General features: G+C 45.8%; 1 protein-coding gene across 4 annotated transcripts in view; it reads left to right on the forward strand.

Moving 5' to 3' along the window:
• OTOF (otoferlin) overlaps positions 1 to 16437 on the forward strand; it is a 92524-nt gene that overhangs the window by 8105 nt on the left and 67982 nt on the right. For all 4 annotated transcript variants that reach the window (XM_042982334.1, XM_042982333.1, XM_042982332.1 and 1 more), the window contains exon 2: positions 7427 to 7485. In XM_042982334.1, coding sequence (XP_042838268.1) covers positions 7427 to 7485 — 59 coding nt within the window. The remainder of the gene's footprint in view (positions 1 to 7426; positions 7486 to 16437) is intronic.

Here is a 16437-nt window from a genome sequence, read left to right on the forward strand (position 1 = left end):
TTATTACAGGAGATAATTACAAACAACCAGACAAGATCATTAGGGATATAGAACATTGGACAATACCATCAACCGCCTTGACCTAATTGGCGTTTCTAGGACATTTCGCCCCAAACTGAAAGATACACATTCTTCTCAAATGCACATGGAACATTCATCAAGATAGACCATATGCTGGGTGATTAAATAAGTCTCAATATATCTCAAAAGACTGACATCCCACAAAGCATGTTCTCTGACCCTAAAGGGATTCACTTAGAAATTAATAACGATAAGGGATGTTAAAAAGCTCCAAATAATTGGAAATTAAACAATACCCTTCTAAATAACCTATGGTCAAAGAAGTAAACCAAAGAGAAATTATAAGACATTTCCAGCTGAGTGATAAAGAAAATACAACATGTCAACATTTATAGTCTTAAATACCTATGGCAGAAAAGAAAAAAGTCCAACATCAATGGTCTAGGTTTCTGCCTTAAGAAGCTGCTGAAAGAAGATCAAATTAAACCCAAGTCTTAAAAACATCATGATAATTGAAATAAGCCAGACACAAAAGACCACATATCAAATGAATCCATTTAGTGTACTTGAAATACCCTGAATAGACAAACCCATAACGACAGAAAGTGAGTTGTTGCCAGGGACTGGGGCTAGAGAATGGGGAATGACGGCTAATGAGTGTGGGCTTTCTTTTGGGGGGCACGATATTCTGGAATTAGATCGTGGTAAATGTTGTACAACTTTGTAAATGTACCCAAATCACTGAATTGTACACTCGAAGTGGGTGAATCGTATGGTTTGCGAATTAGATTTCAATAAATAGAAATAAATACAACCTAAAAAAATATTAAATCCAAGAGAATTTAAAAAAGGAAATGAAAAAGCCAACAAAGCTGAAAGTTGACTCTTTGAAAACAAATAGGTAAATTGTAGCAAGAATGATCAAGAAAAAAACCCCAAGAAAACACAAATTACCAATATTAGGAATGAAAAAAGGGGTATCATTTTATTAAAAAGAAAATAGGAAAATACCACGAATAACTGTATCTCAATAAGTGTCTATAACTCAGATTAAATGGACAAATCCCTTGAAAAAAAACACTTGCCAAACTGACACATAGTTCAGGATCTATTAAAGACATAAAATTTAAAATAAAAATGATGGCGATTGTGATGGTACACTGCTTTCCCATAAAGAATGCTTTAGGTCTAGATAGAATTCACTGGTGAATTCTAGAAAATATTTAAGGAAGAAATAATACTAATCTTACACAAACTTCTCGATAATAGAGAAGGAAGAACACTTTGTAACTCATTTTATGATACCAAACCCTGATAAAGACCTTATACAAAAAAGAATATTAGAGCCCAATATCCCTCATGAACAAGGATGTAAAATCCTTAACAAAATATTAGTCAATTGTGTAGCAATCCACTAAAGGGATGACACATCATGACAAGTGAATTTTATCCCAGGGATACAAGGTTAGTTTAAAATGAGAAAGTTAATCAGTTTCTGGGTGTCCTCAGTCGGTTGAGTGTCCGACTTCAGGTCAGGTCATGATCTTGCGATTTGTGAGTTCAAGCCCTGCGTCAGGCTCTGTGCTGACAGCTCACAGTCTAGAATCTGCTTCAGATTCTGTGTCTCCCTCTCTCTCTGCCCCTTTGCCGCTCATGCTTGCTTGCTCTCTCTCTCTCTCTCTCTCTCTCCCTCAAAAATAAATCAACATTAGAAAAATAAAATTAGAAAGCTAATCAACATATTCACCATATTAACACAATACAAGAGAAAAACCACCAACAGATACAGAAAAGCTTTTGACAAAATCCAACATGTATTCATGATAAAAACGCTCAGCAAACTAGGAGTAAGGGGGAAGTTCCTCAATCTATTTTTTTAAATTTTTTTTTAACATTTGTTTATTTTTGAGACAGAGAGAGACAGAGCATGAACAGGGGAGGATCAGAGAGAGGGAGACACAGAATCCGAAACAGGCTCCAGGCTCTAAGCTGTCAGCACAGAGCCCAACGCGGGGCTCGAACTCACGGACCGCGAGATCATGACCTGAGCTGAAGTCAGCCGCTTAACCTACTGAGCCACCCAGGCGCCCCGGAATTTCCTCAGTCTAATAAAGGGTAACTACAAAAAACATCCAGCTAGCTAGAGGTGCCTGGGTGGCTCAGTTGGTTAAGCATCTGACTCTTGGTTTCAACTCAGGTTCCATGATGACAGCATGGAGACTGCTTGGGATTCTCTGTCCCTCCCCTGCTTTTGCTCTCTCTCTCTCTGTCTCTCCAAATAAATAAATAAACTTTAAAAAACCCAGCTCATATCCTACTTAATCCTGAAACGTTGAACGTTAAGATCACTAGCAAGGCAAGAATACTCACACACAGACTATGACCCCGTAATAAAAATAAATGAATTACTGATACATCAACAACATGGATGAATCACAAAAATATTACATTGACTGAAAGAAGCCAGACACAAAAAAGTACATTCTGTATAAGTCCATTTATATAAAGTTTAAAACAGGCAAAACTAACCTTTGGTGATAGAAGTCAGAGCAGTGGCTGCTTATGGAGGGTAGAGACTGATTGGAAAACGGGGTGAGAGAACATCTTGAGGAAATGGCGATGTTCTATATCCTGATTGTATGATGATTACACAGATGTATTCAGTTATTGAAACTCACCGAGTTGTGCACTTAGGATCTGTGAATGTAAGTTGTACCTCGTTAAAAAAAAAAAAAGAAGCTAATCATACCTAAAATATCTAAAATTTGAAAAATATTACATAGCTTGGGAAGAAAATTGTTTCTGATTATAGACGACTAAAAAAAGCTACACAATGTGATTCACAGTAGAAAAGACCATTTTTATATTTAAGACATAACTTAAATGTCAAAAAGAAAAACAGGACCCTTTAATGGAATAATAGCCATTTTTTATTGGGTGATGAACTACGTACTATCTTTTGTTACAATTTAGGGATGAGGAAACTAACGAAGAGAGGCTAACTTCTTCAAGGGCGCATGGCTAGCAAGGGGCAGAGCTGGGGTTTGAACTCAGAATGTCTCACCGAAGAGCCTTACCACTATCCTGTGACCCCCTGTGCTTGTAAGGGACTTGACGCTTTACTGAGTTTCAGTTTCCCGTTCCAGGATGCAGGCTGGTCCAGGACAGTTGTCCCCAGTTTATAGATGATAACTCTAAGACTCTGTGGGGTGGAACCGCCAGCTCCAGGCATGGGTACAGGCCATGATGTCCCTGAAGCTTGTCCTCAGGACATTCTCCTTCCCCTTTAGATGGTCCACCACCCCACCCCGAGGTGGGGTGATGCTTTTCATTTTCCCCTTCGCCGTCAGAACTCGCCTGTCCTGTGTCCTGCTCCTTCAGGGCTCCGTTCTCCGCTCGCACTGTCCTCTCTGCCTGGGCGTCCCTCTCTCTCTCCCGTCTCCCCAGAGTCAATGCCCAATGTCTTCCTTGATCTGCTAAGCTGAGCTCTTTGCTCCTTTTCCTGTAGGCTCACTTTATTCATACTTTGTGCACGCCAGTGATGACATTTTGCCTTGTATAGTAGCCTTTTACGCGTCTGACCCGTCCGCCTCCCGGATGGTAATAAGCTTCTTCAGTCAGCGTCCCAGTACGAAATATCTTTGTAGATCCCCGCCCCTTCCTCCAGGGCCGAATGGCCTCACTGACACAACAGGAGAAGACCCCCTGGCACGTGGGAGTGACTGAACGCACCCCAGCTAACAACCCAGTCCCTATATACCTGCCTTTTCTCAAGGTCTGCCTCTAGCAAGGTCAACTGTCTGGAAGAGGGAGCTGTTCAGTGCCAATGAGGCATTTGTACCCGTAAGTGGCATCACGTGAAAGCCTAGCAGAGCACTCCATCCTGCAAATGAGACAAGAATTGAGCTCACCTTCATCTCGGTGAAGTGCAGGAGGGATATTTTCCAAGGCAAACGACATACCAGATACTTTTATTAAGCTTTGGACTCTTGAGTCCCTCCATCTGGGTGTATCTGATGCCACGGCACTTATTATAGTTGTGAACACAGAGTCAACCACTCAACCTTCATTTATTGACTCAGAGAGGAGTTTTTTCCAAACCAAACAGCTCTGCTATCCCGGGAGCAGCTGCCTCCGAAGGAAGGGAGGTTGCTCTTCAATTTTCCCCACCTAATCTCCTGCTCGCTCTGTCCGCAAAGCCTCCTTGCTGCAAGGAACAGGCTATTTTCTTTCTCCCAAGCCTCATTCTCAATCTTCTCTGTGGCAAGAAAGGTGATTGGATATTGGGGTTTTAAATGGTTTTGTCTCAAAGCCATTTAAAATGGAGCTGAAATGTCAACCGGATTGGTGTTGAATGGAGTAGATGGTTAAGTGGAAATGAGCTTGAAAGGAGAGACAGGGTTAGTAATCCCCACTGAAAACTTGGAAGGGGTGACAAGAGGTCCCTGGCTCTGTCTTAATGAATGCAAAGGACCCCAGGAATGATCCCTGCCACCGTTTGTACAGACCCTCCTAAAAGATGGCGTTTCAAAAATGCTTAAGGGCACTCTGTTCCTGTACAATTGATTCGGTTGTCTTAGCAAACATTTCTTTTTTCTTTTTTTTTTCTTTTTTTTAATATCTAGAGGTAGAATTTAGCTCATCCTGTTTGACAGTATTCACTACATTTAAATCCCCAGAGCCGGAAGCAGTGAGGTTTTCCTGCATTTTGAAACAGAGCCCTGATGTATAAATTCTGCAGTGGCCAATGTCACCGTATTTTACGTCGTCTCTAACAAGGCTGTAGGAAATACGCAAGCAGGGATGGGTTTGAGCCTCCCTGGCTTCATGCACATGTTGGACTGTCCCTCCCTGCCTCTGCTCCGGCTGGGCTGCTTGGTTTTCGCTCCGGGAAACCCTTGAATACCGCCAGGTACAGGCTCATTACAATCTTCTAGGATGAAGAGGCCTTTGATTATTCAGAGAGGCGGGTCCTTGGGGGAGCCCCAGTGCAGACATATGCTCACTCGATTCTCCGTTTATATTGGATGTTTCCTGTGGGGAAAATTACAAGAAGCTCAGGCACCATCTCTCAGGTTTCCCTGTCCTCCCCTGGCTGCCTTGGGGTTCGTTGTTAAGATTTTTCTTTTTGGTTTTTTGTTTTGTTTTGTCCCTAGCTAGTGCTAAAGAGTCTTTATTCCCATCTGTCTACTTCACATCTATTTTCTGTAGCTTCTGCTTTACAGCTTCTTCCTCATTATCTGAGATGCAACCCTTCCCCAATATGCCCATCTTCCAAACACACACACACACACACACACACACACACACACACACACACATTCTTCCTCAGACCATGCACCTGCCTCTGACATCACACCCCCAGCCTCCCTCTTGTCAGGGAGGAGCTACAGACTGGCTCCTAAAAACCAGGCAGGCCCTGGAGATCTCTGTACCAACCCTCTTATCCTGGAAGTGAGGCAGCCAAGGCCAGGAGAGAGAAGTGGTTCCCGGGGTTTGAGCCCCAGCACTGTGCAGGGTCAGAGGGGGCTCACTCCAGTACCCCGTGGCCTGGTGCTGGCCATGCTGGGTCACTGCATGCACCCCCTCTCCATTGCCAAGTCCTCTCCTGATTCCCCAACTTGCCCTTCAGTGACAACCAGAACTAGGCCTCAGAGTGGGGGGCTGAATTCAACCTTGAGACAGCCCTTCAATGACATGGACCACTGATTTAGGTTGGCGGGGATTTAAAAGCATTTTTTGCGGGGGGGGGGGGGCACCTGGGTGGCTCAGTCCGCCAAGCATCCGACTTCGGCTCAGGTCATGATCTTGTAGTGTGTGAGTTCGAGCCCCGCATCAGGCTCTGGGCTGACAGCTCAGAGCCTGGAACCTGCTTTGGATTCTGTGTCTCCCTCTCTCTCTGTTCCTCCCCCACTCACACTCTGGCGCTCTCTCTCTCTCTCAAAAATAAAGATTAAAAAACATTTTTTTAAGAAAATAAAAGCATCTTTCTTTCAATTTCAAAAGTAAAGCACAGTCATGGAAAAAAAATTCGAACTTAAGCGTATATGGTGAAAGGTCAAAGTATGCTGCTTTCAATCTCTTCTTCCCCCTGCTAGCCCGAGGGGACCATTTCTAATGGTTTGAGATCTCTGCGTATTCACAGATAAAATACCTTGGTTTGGGTCTTTGGGGTGTGGGAGTTGTATACAGGATCCTGTTATTACACATGCTACCTTTTCTTCCCCCCCGCTGGTGTGCAATTGACAGACGATAATCATTTCTTTCTAATACCCCTATCTCTGGGTTTCTCCTCAGAAATTACACATCCTTCCCACATGCTCCACCCCACACACACCAAAAACCAACCCTCCCCCCCAAAAAAACCAATATTTAGCCTCCCTGCTTGTACCACTCTCTAGCTCACACAAAATCGTGCCTTGCGGTATGAGTTCTGTGGCATTGAACCGGCAGCCTCTTCCAGCTCCTACTAGACCATATGTGCATTTCATCCACCCCTTTATCCTGAGTTTCCAGGGGGTAGCCTGGTACATCGTAGACTCCAGTGAACGTTTCTCAGAGCAAACCGAGCTGGCCCATGCGCCGCACACATTCGCCCTCCCCAGGCCCCCCAACCTGCCCTCCTTCTCTCCCGGTTACGGTTCTTCCGGAAACAGGGCCGGTTCTGACTGGATGGGCCAGAAGGGCGGGCAGCTTTGCTTCTGCCCTGGCAGGTGGCTTATGGATATGGGGTGCCGGAGTCTGGGAAAATGCGGGTCCATATCACGCTTGCTAGTACCCCGGGCCGGTGGGGAAAGGAGGGGGCGGCACGGCGGAGAAAGCCCCAGAGGCTTTCCGGTCCAAGGCCCACGGGACCATGAATGAGAGAGCCGGGGAAGGTGAAGGCCCTTGGCTTTGGGGGCAAGAAGCTGTGGGGTGTGGCTGGTTGTGGTGGGGCCTGGCTTGCGCAGCAGCTCCCGGGTCTGGCTGCGGACACGGTCGCAGAGGCGGCTGCCGGCCGGCAGGGCGCCCACGGCCCCCGGGGACCAGGCTTCTGCTCAGGACAGCCGCAGGCCAGGGAGAGCCAGCGGAGCCAAGGGGACAGCAAAGGGCCAAGAAAGCCACCGGGAGAGCGGCAAGGTGGAGAAAAGAGTCCCGGGTCCCCTCTCATGTCTACCTCTGACCAGCCCGGGGGCTTTTTTACTTTAGTGTTGCCACTTGTAAAATGGAGCTGATGGCAGTTAGGCCTGTGTCACAGGGCTCCCGAGGCGGTCAGGGGAGACAACACGGGAACTTGCCACATCCTGGAGAGTGCAGCACAAGACCTGGGGCCCCTGGTTGGTGCTGTGCGAATCGAAATGCTGCAGTGGTGACTGCCAGGCGGGGAGGTCTCACCCCAAGCTTCTTGTTTTCTTTCCCCACCCAGGGCAGTCCTTCTACTCCCGGGTGCTGGAGAACCGCGAAGATGTGGCTGACTTCGACGAGGTAAGATGCCCCGGGGAGCAACTCAAGCCCCAACCGAGGAGCCCACTGGCCCCGCATTCCCTTCCACCCAGATCCTTCTCAGGGACTTCCGCGGGGAGACACGGTGGGAGAGATTCCCCCAAAAGGTTCTTTTGAACCTCAGGCTTAGAGAGTCGAGTAAATCATGTGCCCCTGCTTATGGTGCATTATCTCAGTGTTCCTACAACCGTGCTCTGGTTTTGATGTATGTTTGCATGTATCGTGGATGTGTCATTCTCTTTTATCCCCATATTCCTTCCCTCCATCTACAGCCATACTAATGTGCTTAACGTGCATCTTTTGGTTTCTTGTGTGTTCTGACACAAATTTTTGAGTACGTAATTTTGTTTCCTTAAATGGCATTGTTAAAGTAAAATGTTACTTAAATAGATTTTACTTTACTTCACTGTGTAAGATTCTTGAGTTCCATCCACATTGCCTCACTAATCTGTTGCTTCTACCTGCTGCTCAGTACTCTATGGGCCCATCCAACACATATTACGGTGTTCCTCCAGCCTGGTTTGTCTAGGACCCAGGGGGTTCCCGGGACACAGACTCTAAGTGATAAAATGGGGAAAATCCTGGTCCAACTAAGATGAGTTGGTCATCCTGCACATCCTTTGCCTACTTACTCCTCCAGAAAAGAACCTCCAGCTTGCCTCTAACCAACCCCCATCCCCGCCATCAGAAATGCAATGACTATTCTTATGCCTTTCCCCTTTGGGCTTGTGTGAACATTTCTCTGGAATATACAGCAGGACATGGAATTGCTGGCTCACAGGGGTATGCATACCCTGCAGCTTACCCAGCACTGCCATGGTCTACACTTCTACCAGCAGTGCATAAGGATCCCTGATTCCCACATCCTCATCTACACCTAGTGTTATTCAGCTTTCTGATCTTCATCAGTCCAACAGTAGTGCCTCACTGTTGTTTTAATAAGACATTTAAAGTTTCCTCTTTTGTAAATTGCCTGTTCATAGCTGTTGCCCTTTTTCTCTGTTGGTATAGCTGTCTTTTCTTTTTCTTATTGATTTGCAGTGGTTCTTTGTATGTCCAAGATATCAACCCGTGCTGGATTTAGAGACTGAACATTTCTCTCAGCCTGCCATCTACTAACTTTGCCCCCTCATTGACTAGAAGTCCTTAATCCTGGGGTGTTTTCAAGTTTTGTTGAAGATGTCTTTCCAGTCTTCTAGGTTACATATATATTTCCCTACATTTTCCGATTCTATGTATGTGGAATCTTTTACCTTGTGTGTGGTTTTAGAGAGGGATCATTTTATTTTTCTCCATATAAGAAGCCACTTTTCATGACATCAACTTGCTAAGCAATTATATTCTCTCCATTTATTGTATGTTAAGGTCTGTGTCTCAGCCTACTATTCTATCCCTTTAATCTGTTTGTCTGTTTTTGAACTTTCCCACACTGTGTCCATTAATATGGCATTTTTGTATGTCTTAGTATCTAATGAGGCAAGTACTCTCAAGGGAACTATTCTTTTTCAAGGTTGAACTATTCATGGACCTTTATTCTTCCAGATCATTTTAAAGCAAGTTTATGAAATCCTTCCAAGACCCAACTGGAATTTGGATTAAATTTGCAAATTAACTTAGGAAGATATTGACTTTTTATACTATTAAATCATCTATTCAAATTATCCACCATGCTTTACTAGCATTTTTAAGTTTTCTGCGTAGGAGTCATATAATCTTGATTATTTTCTAGATGCTTCCTGGTTTTGTTGTTGTCATGAATGGTGTCTTACTTTTACTACATTTTTTAGTTGGTTATTGCTGGCCTAGAGAAGGCTTTCCTCTCCTTTAGAAGTCCTGCTTTCATCTAAGTCTGGATGGTTTGGGGAGGGGGCTCTTCGGCCCCCTTTTCAATTTCTCTGTGTCTTCTTGCACCAGTTTTGGATTTCTATATTTTTCTAGACCTTTTTACGTTTCATCTAGGTTTTCAAGTTTACTAGTACCTATTTGAAGGTAAAGTTTTAAAATTGTTTTAAAATCTTTTTTGTGCTCATGGTTATTTCCCCTTTTGTATTCCATACTGAATTTATTTGTGTCTTCCTTCTGTTTTTCTTGACCTTGCTAAAGATCCGTTTATCTTATTAATCTTTGTTAAGAACCAGCTTTTGGATCATTAATCTCTTCTGTTGTTCTCCATTTCATTGATTTCTGTCCTCTTAAATTATTTCTCTCCTCCTTGTTTATTTTGTTTTCCTCTGTGCCTCTTTTTGTAACTTCCTGAGCTGGGTGCTAAGCCTGTTATGTTTAACTTTTCTTATTTCTTGATAAACATGTTTAAAGATATAAAGTTTGCTCTATATACAGTTTTGTAAAGTTTATTTATTTATTTTGAGAGGGAGAGAGAGCATGAGTGGGGAGGGATGGATAGACAGGGAGAGAGAGAATCCCTAGCAGGGTCTGAAATGTCAGTGCAGAGCCTGAAGCAGGGCTCAATCTTATAAACTGCAAGATCATTACCTGAGCCGAAATCAAGAGTCAGATGTTCAACTGGCTGAAACACTCAGGCGCCCCTATACACAGTTTTAACCACATCCTACAAAATTTTATATGTAGTATTTTCATATCTTCAGCTTTAAACATTTTTTATACTCCTTTATGCTTTTCTTTTATTTTTTATTTAGTAAAAAAAAAATTTTAATGTTCATTTTTTGATAGAGAGAGACAGAGCACAAACAGGGGAGGGGCAGACAGAGAGGGAGACACAGAATCTGAAGCAAGCCCCAGGCTCTGAGCTGTCAGCACAGAGCTCAATGTGGGGCTTGAACTCACAAACCGCGAGATCATGACCTGGGCTGAAGTCGGGCACTCAACCGACTGAGTCACCCAAGCGACCCATAATTTTCTTTTAAATCCAAGAGTTAACTCAATAAGAATATGTTACTTCGTTTCCAAATACATATGATGTTTTAGCTCCTTATTTTTTTATTTCTACTTTTATTTCGTGATGGTCAAAAGCAGTCTGTATGATATTGATCCTTTGGAATTTATTGAGACCACGGTGATGGCCTCTATTCATGGTCATAAATGGTCCCTCTGCCTACAAGGAATGTGTTCAGTGCAGGATTCTCTAGAGAGAGCAATGTCACTTCAAGCTTGTATGATGTAAGTTCAGTCTTCATAGTTATACTATTCGGTTCTTCACATATTCTGCTTTATTTTTCTCTACTTGATCTATCAGTTTCAAAAATGATTGCAATGAAACCCACTTCTACAATTGTTGATTTGTGTGTTTCTTCCTGTGGCTGTCAGTTGTTCCTTGATGTGCTTTGAAACTGTATTACTAGTAAGTTCTATACGTTCATGATGGCTATGTCTAGTTGCTTATTTTTCTTTTTACTGGTATTTAATATCCTTCTTTGTCTCTGACAGTGTTTTTTCCATTACTTTCTATTTTATCAGATGTTAAGATTACTATCTCAGCTAATTTTGGTTCACTTGCCTGGTGTATCTTTTTTAATTCTTTTATTTTCTTGGTATATCTTTGTTCATGTTTCCATTTTCAATATTTCTATGCTTTTAAATTCAAGTGTGTCTTTTTAGGGCTTGAATTATTAATTTTTCTCACCCAATATGAGAATCTCGTGCTTTGATTAGCTTTTTTCATTTACATCTATTGTAATTGTTATTATTATAATCGCTATTTTTATTTCTACTATCATTTTATTTTATGTTTTCCATTTACTGAACTTTTTGCTTGTTGTTTTGTTTTCTCCTTTCCAGCTTTCCATTGGCTAGATCAGGTTTTCTTTTGTTAGGTGAAAAGTTATACATTCTATGTTTGTTTCCCAGGCAGTCACCATTCCTTAGTCATGTTTATGTATCTCTGTCCATGGCTGAAAAACAAATCGGTAATTATAGCTCCCCCTATCATGACAAGTATTGTAATACTCTCCTATGTCTTTTTGATTTCCCTTCCTCAGCCCACACAGTCTGGATTATACATTTTTTAGAGAGCAAGAGAGAGAGTGCAAGTGGGGGAGACAGGCAGAGGGAGAGAGAGAGAGAAAGAGAGAGAATCTCAAGCAGGCTTCATGCTCAGTATGGAGCCCAACCCGGGGCTCGATCCCACGACCCTGCCATCATGACCCAAACTGGAACCAAGAGTCAGAAGCCCAATGGACTGAGCCACCCAAATGCCCCTAAATTATACAGTTTTCATTCTAGGTTCTTATGAATGTGTCTTCTCCTTTTCTTTTATTTGTCCAAGCCTTCTTTTTCTTTTTGAGGACAGTAGTAGTCTTTTTACCAAGATATCTGATCACTTTTACTTCTCCTATCTCTTGAAGCCTCTCTTGGCATTGTTTTTCTTCTTATTTGAGTACTTCCCCTAAAAGCGGTTTCAAATTGGGTCTTTGTGTAGCAAACCTTCTAAAGCTTTGTAAATCTGAGGACAGTTTCTTATTCAGATCTCAATGAGACTTTCACTAGATACAAAATTCGAGGCTCAAAATTCTTTCCTTTACAACTTCAAAAACATCAGTGCCTGTTACTGTTGAGAAGTCCGATGGCCATCTGGCTCTTGTACCTTTGTGCGGGATCTTTTCTTTCTCTCTGGAAAAGAAAGTATAATTCTATCTTTGATATTGTCAAATTGTATTCTAATGTGTCTAACTGCAGGGTTTCTTATCTTTCCTGTTTTGCACTATTTTGTGAGCTCTTTTCAAATCCAAGGCTTTTCATCTTTCACTTATTATAGAAAATTCTGTCTCCATTATTCTTTTTCAAATATTCCTTCCATTCAGTTTTTATATTGTTCTCTCCTCTGCAACTCCTATTATCAGATGCCACCACTTGTACCTCTAGCTGCCATTTCTTAGCTTTTATGGTTTTTTTTTTTTTGTCTGTCAGTCTTTTGCTGCTGTTTTCTGAGAGAGTTCTTCAAAATGATCTTCCAATTTACTAATCTGTTCTTTTTTTCTCATGATCCCTTGTTCTTGTTTTATATTGCGAATCTACGCCAAAATGGTCCATTTTGTTCTGAGGATCGTGCTTCAGTTGGAATATCCCGTTCAGCGCATGGTCTTGCCTCTTTAAGACATGTCTCTCCAAGTGTCTATTGACTTTGCCCTGTTCAAGTGCTCGTGGTATCAGCCACTCTGCCTGGTAACCAGTATTGGGGAAGCCTCAGAGGCCAGCTGGGTCAGGCCCTAAGGGTTGAAGGGCAGGCATGAGTAGCAGGGGTGCCCCAGTCACCGCAGAAGCAGGCAGGGTCTCATCCCTAAGCCTTTAAGGAGAAGCATGGTTCACAGAAAGCAGGCCAGATTTTTTAACAAAGTAGCTTTGGGGTTTCACTGAGAGGAGGTCCATGAACACATATTCTCTCTCTTTCTCTCTCTCTCTTTTTTTTTAAAGTTTATTTATTTATTTTGAGAGAGACAGAGACAGTGCGAGTCGGGGAGGGGCAGAGAGAGGGAGACAGAGAATCCCAAGCAGGCTTTGCACCGTCAGCGCAGAGCCCCACGCAGGCTTCGAACCCGTGCAACTGCAAGATCGTGACCTGAACCGAAAGCGAGAGTCGGACGCTTAACCAGCTGAGCCCCCCAGGCGCCCCTCCACCTATTTTCGTCATCGCAGTAGGGCTGTTGTCACCATTTCATGAGTAAAGGAGCGGGCAGCGATCGCCCGAAGGCGAAGGCAGGGATTGGTCAGCGCAGAATTCGGGAAGGTTTTTCTCCCGTCTGCTATCCTACTGCTGAATCTGCTCCCCGACCGCCTCTGCTGGGCAGCCTCCGTCTTCCCCCAACACAGATCCACAGATCTGCTCAAAGAGGCTTTGGTCTCGTGTTCTCACAGTTGTTTGTTTATTACTTCCTAGAATCCGTATTTCCCTTTGGCTTCCATAGTTTCTCCAGGGTTGATTCGGGGGTGAGAACCAGCAGTCTTAAGTTACCATCCTGGCCTGAAACAAAAGCTCTACTGTGACCCCTAGAATAGCTTGCCCCTCCTTTCCCGGGCTTTGCTTCTCGCGTTTGGCTCAACTGCACTGGGAAGGGCCTCGTGGCAGACTCTTCCCTTTGACGCTGGTATTTAGCTGAGAAGCCACCAGGCTGAGGGGCCACCCAGAACCCCTGTCTCCTCCTCGCATTGGGCCCATCCCACACAGTGTGGTTGTGTCTGTAGGCCCAGAGCCACAGGCACAGAGAAGCAAGCACTTGACCTTCTCTCCTGCGCTCAAAAGCAGCCATTGGCCATCACCGCCTGCAGGCTGTGCCCTCCCCAGGGAGAATTCTGTTCTGGAGGTCTCCCCTCCTTACTGTGTGACTTTCAGCCTCAGGTTCTAAGCCTCTGTTACCCATGTGTCAAATGGGGCTAATGATGGGTATGAAGTTATTGTCAAATGATGAACAGAATGAAGGATAATGGCAAAGGTGGACCCATTACTGCATACTAAGCCAGCATCCTGGCCTTAGGCTGGCCCGGCTGTGCAACCTATGCTACCTTCCCCTCCCCAGTTCGTCAGTCAGGGCTCCGAGAGGAGAGAGTGGTTGCGTGAAGACACAGGCCGCCTGGCTCAGTCCCTCACAGTCCTGCCTCCCTGGGCCTCTGCCCCCAGTCGTCCAGGCAGAGCGTCTGACTGCCTCCTTCTCATCAAGTCTCCCAGGGGACTTGTTCGCCCAGGCCTCAGCCAGTGAGCAACCTGATGCCCCTTCCGAGGGTGCTACCACCCCTTTCCATTCACGGCACCCAGGATACCTGAGCCACAGGTATACATGACATTCAAAGTTAATCACCGTGTCCTCTCTCTTCCCGATGCCGCCCGACATGGGGCAGGTGGAGAGTCAGTCCCTCTGGCCCCAACACGACACGGCGCCCCGTTCTGAGTGCCTCCTGTGTGACAGGCTAGGATACCCCAGAGGGGGAAGCAGCTCGACAGCACATGAGAATCCACGTAGGAACGTGGCCACGGGGGAGTCTCTGGTTCCATGGTGGGGCGGTGGGGGGGGGGGGGTGGCGGCACGCAGAAGCCAGGGAGTAATGAGCAAAAGCACATGGCCAGAGTCAGAGAGTAGCCCCAAGCTGGGGAGAAGTGGTCCTCACCTGGGGAACATTCCACCCACTCGCGAGCTGACTGGGAAGCTTCTGGTTGTCACAGTGGGGAGCCCACCGGCACTTGGTGGAATGGGGCCAGGCAAAGCCAGGGTTCGAAGTTCACGTTCAGATTAGATTATGAATCCTCTGTGGATGCAGCCGCCGGAAGCTGCTCCTGGGCCTGACCCTCCCACCACCCTTGCAAGGCCTTACTGGGTCCTTCCGTGCCCCCTGCCACCACCCCTCCCTCTGACAAGTGGCCAGCAGCGCACCCCCCACGAAGCAGGGAAGGCAGCCCCCCCACCCCCTACTCAGGGAGGGCCCCGGGGCCTGGGTCAGCTCAGCCCCCAAAGAGAGCCTTGAAGGGCACCCATGCTTATACCTGTCTCTGCAGACTGGGGTGGGCAAGTCATGAACTCTCTTGCTGGTCCCTGAAAGAACCAGCCTGTCTGTGGTTCCAGAACAAGCCTGGAAAAAGAACCTCATCTACCCTTCGCAAAACTTCTGAAGGCATCTTGGTTTTTCAGAAAGTCTCTTTTCTCACACTTGCTTACCGTGCCCGGGGCCTTAGGAACCAGCTCAGGGAGGTACAAAGCGCATTGGCAGGGTAGTCATGAGAACCGAGTTACGGTCCTCACTGAGGTATTTACAAACTCTGTGACCTTGGGCTGGGCCCTCAACCTCTCTGGGCCCCAGATTCCCCTTCTGTAAAATGGGATGTATTCCTTGCACTACCTTGTAGAACAGTCACATGGCTGAAAAATGAAATAAAAGACAAGACAGCAAATGTCTCTCCCTTCTGTGCTCGGACAAGGGTGAGAGGGGCTGTTGCAGGCTGGGCTGAGGAACTTGAGTGGGGAGGAGGTGGCCATGGAAGAAAGACAATGCTTCGGACAACAATGGGTGGAAACAGAACCTGGACAAGGTGTCTCCTTTCCCTGAGGCTGGAACCTGAGATCCTGCATTTAAACCTACAGCTCCGGAGGAGGGAGGGAAGGAGGGAGGGGAGAGGGAGAGAGAGAGAGAGAGAACATGAGCCTTTATGCCAGGCCAGTAGCTAGCAGAGGCCCCTGCCCTGGAGGAATGGGAGTGGTCCCCCTAGCCCACCCCAAACCTGGATCTAAGCCAGGATTTAAACCCAAGTCTATGTGACTCCAGAGCCTCTGGTCACTTGCAAAGTGAATGCGACTCAGTCCTACCTTCGAGGGGCTCAGTCCAGTGGGGAGATGGACCCGGCGTAGACAAAGGTAGACCACGGGTCTTCTGAACCCAGAGGAGGGAGAAGTCATCAGCCTGGGGTGGGGGACAGGGGCTGGCCTCACCTGCCCACTTTTCTTGTCCCTGGAAGTCACGGGCTGTGAGCTCCATGGGGCCAGGAATGCACCTGACTGGTTCATCACTGGCCTGGTACCCAGCACAGGGCACAGGGAATATTGCCAAGCAAAAGAACGAACATAAGAATGAACCCAGCTTGAGTCTTGGGTCTTTACATTCCCAAACAATCTCTTTTCCTAAAGTTTTTCAACACGCTCCAGTTCCGCCCCCCACCCCCCTCAAATCTGGAGGACTGTCCCTTTAAGTTCATTGTCTTGATGATTGGGGATGTTTCCAGACCTAGTCAGTGAGGGAAGCTCAGGATAATCCAGGTCATTCTCCGTCCTGCATCAGGGAAACCTTTCCATGGGTTCTAGATCGCCAGGGCTGATAGGAGGCAAAACTTTGCTGCCCCGGCCAGCACCTGCCAGGTCAGGCCCAAGCCTGGAGCTGTCGAACCAGGTCACAGCTCCTCATTCCCGAGGATCCTGAGACCCCTCCTCCTGCCAGGGGTCCTCCTTTCCCCCTTCTGCCCCTAACACTTGCCACCTTACT

The sequence above is a fragment of the Panthera tigris genome, chromosome A3, assembly GCF_018350195.1.
Source record: "Panthera tigris isolate Pti1 chromosome A3, P.tigris_Pti1_mat1.1, whole genome shotgun sequence".
NCBI lineage: Eukaryota > Metazoa > Chordata > Mammalia > Carnivora > Felidae > Panthera > Panthera tigris.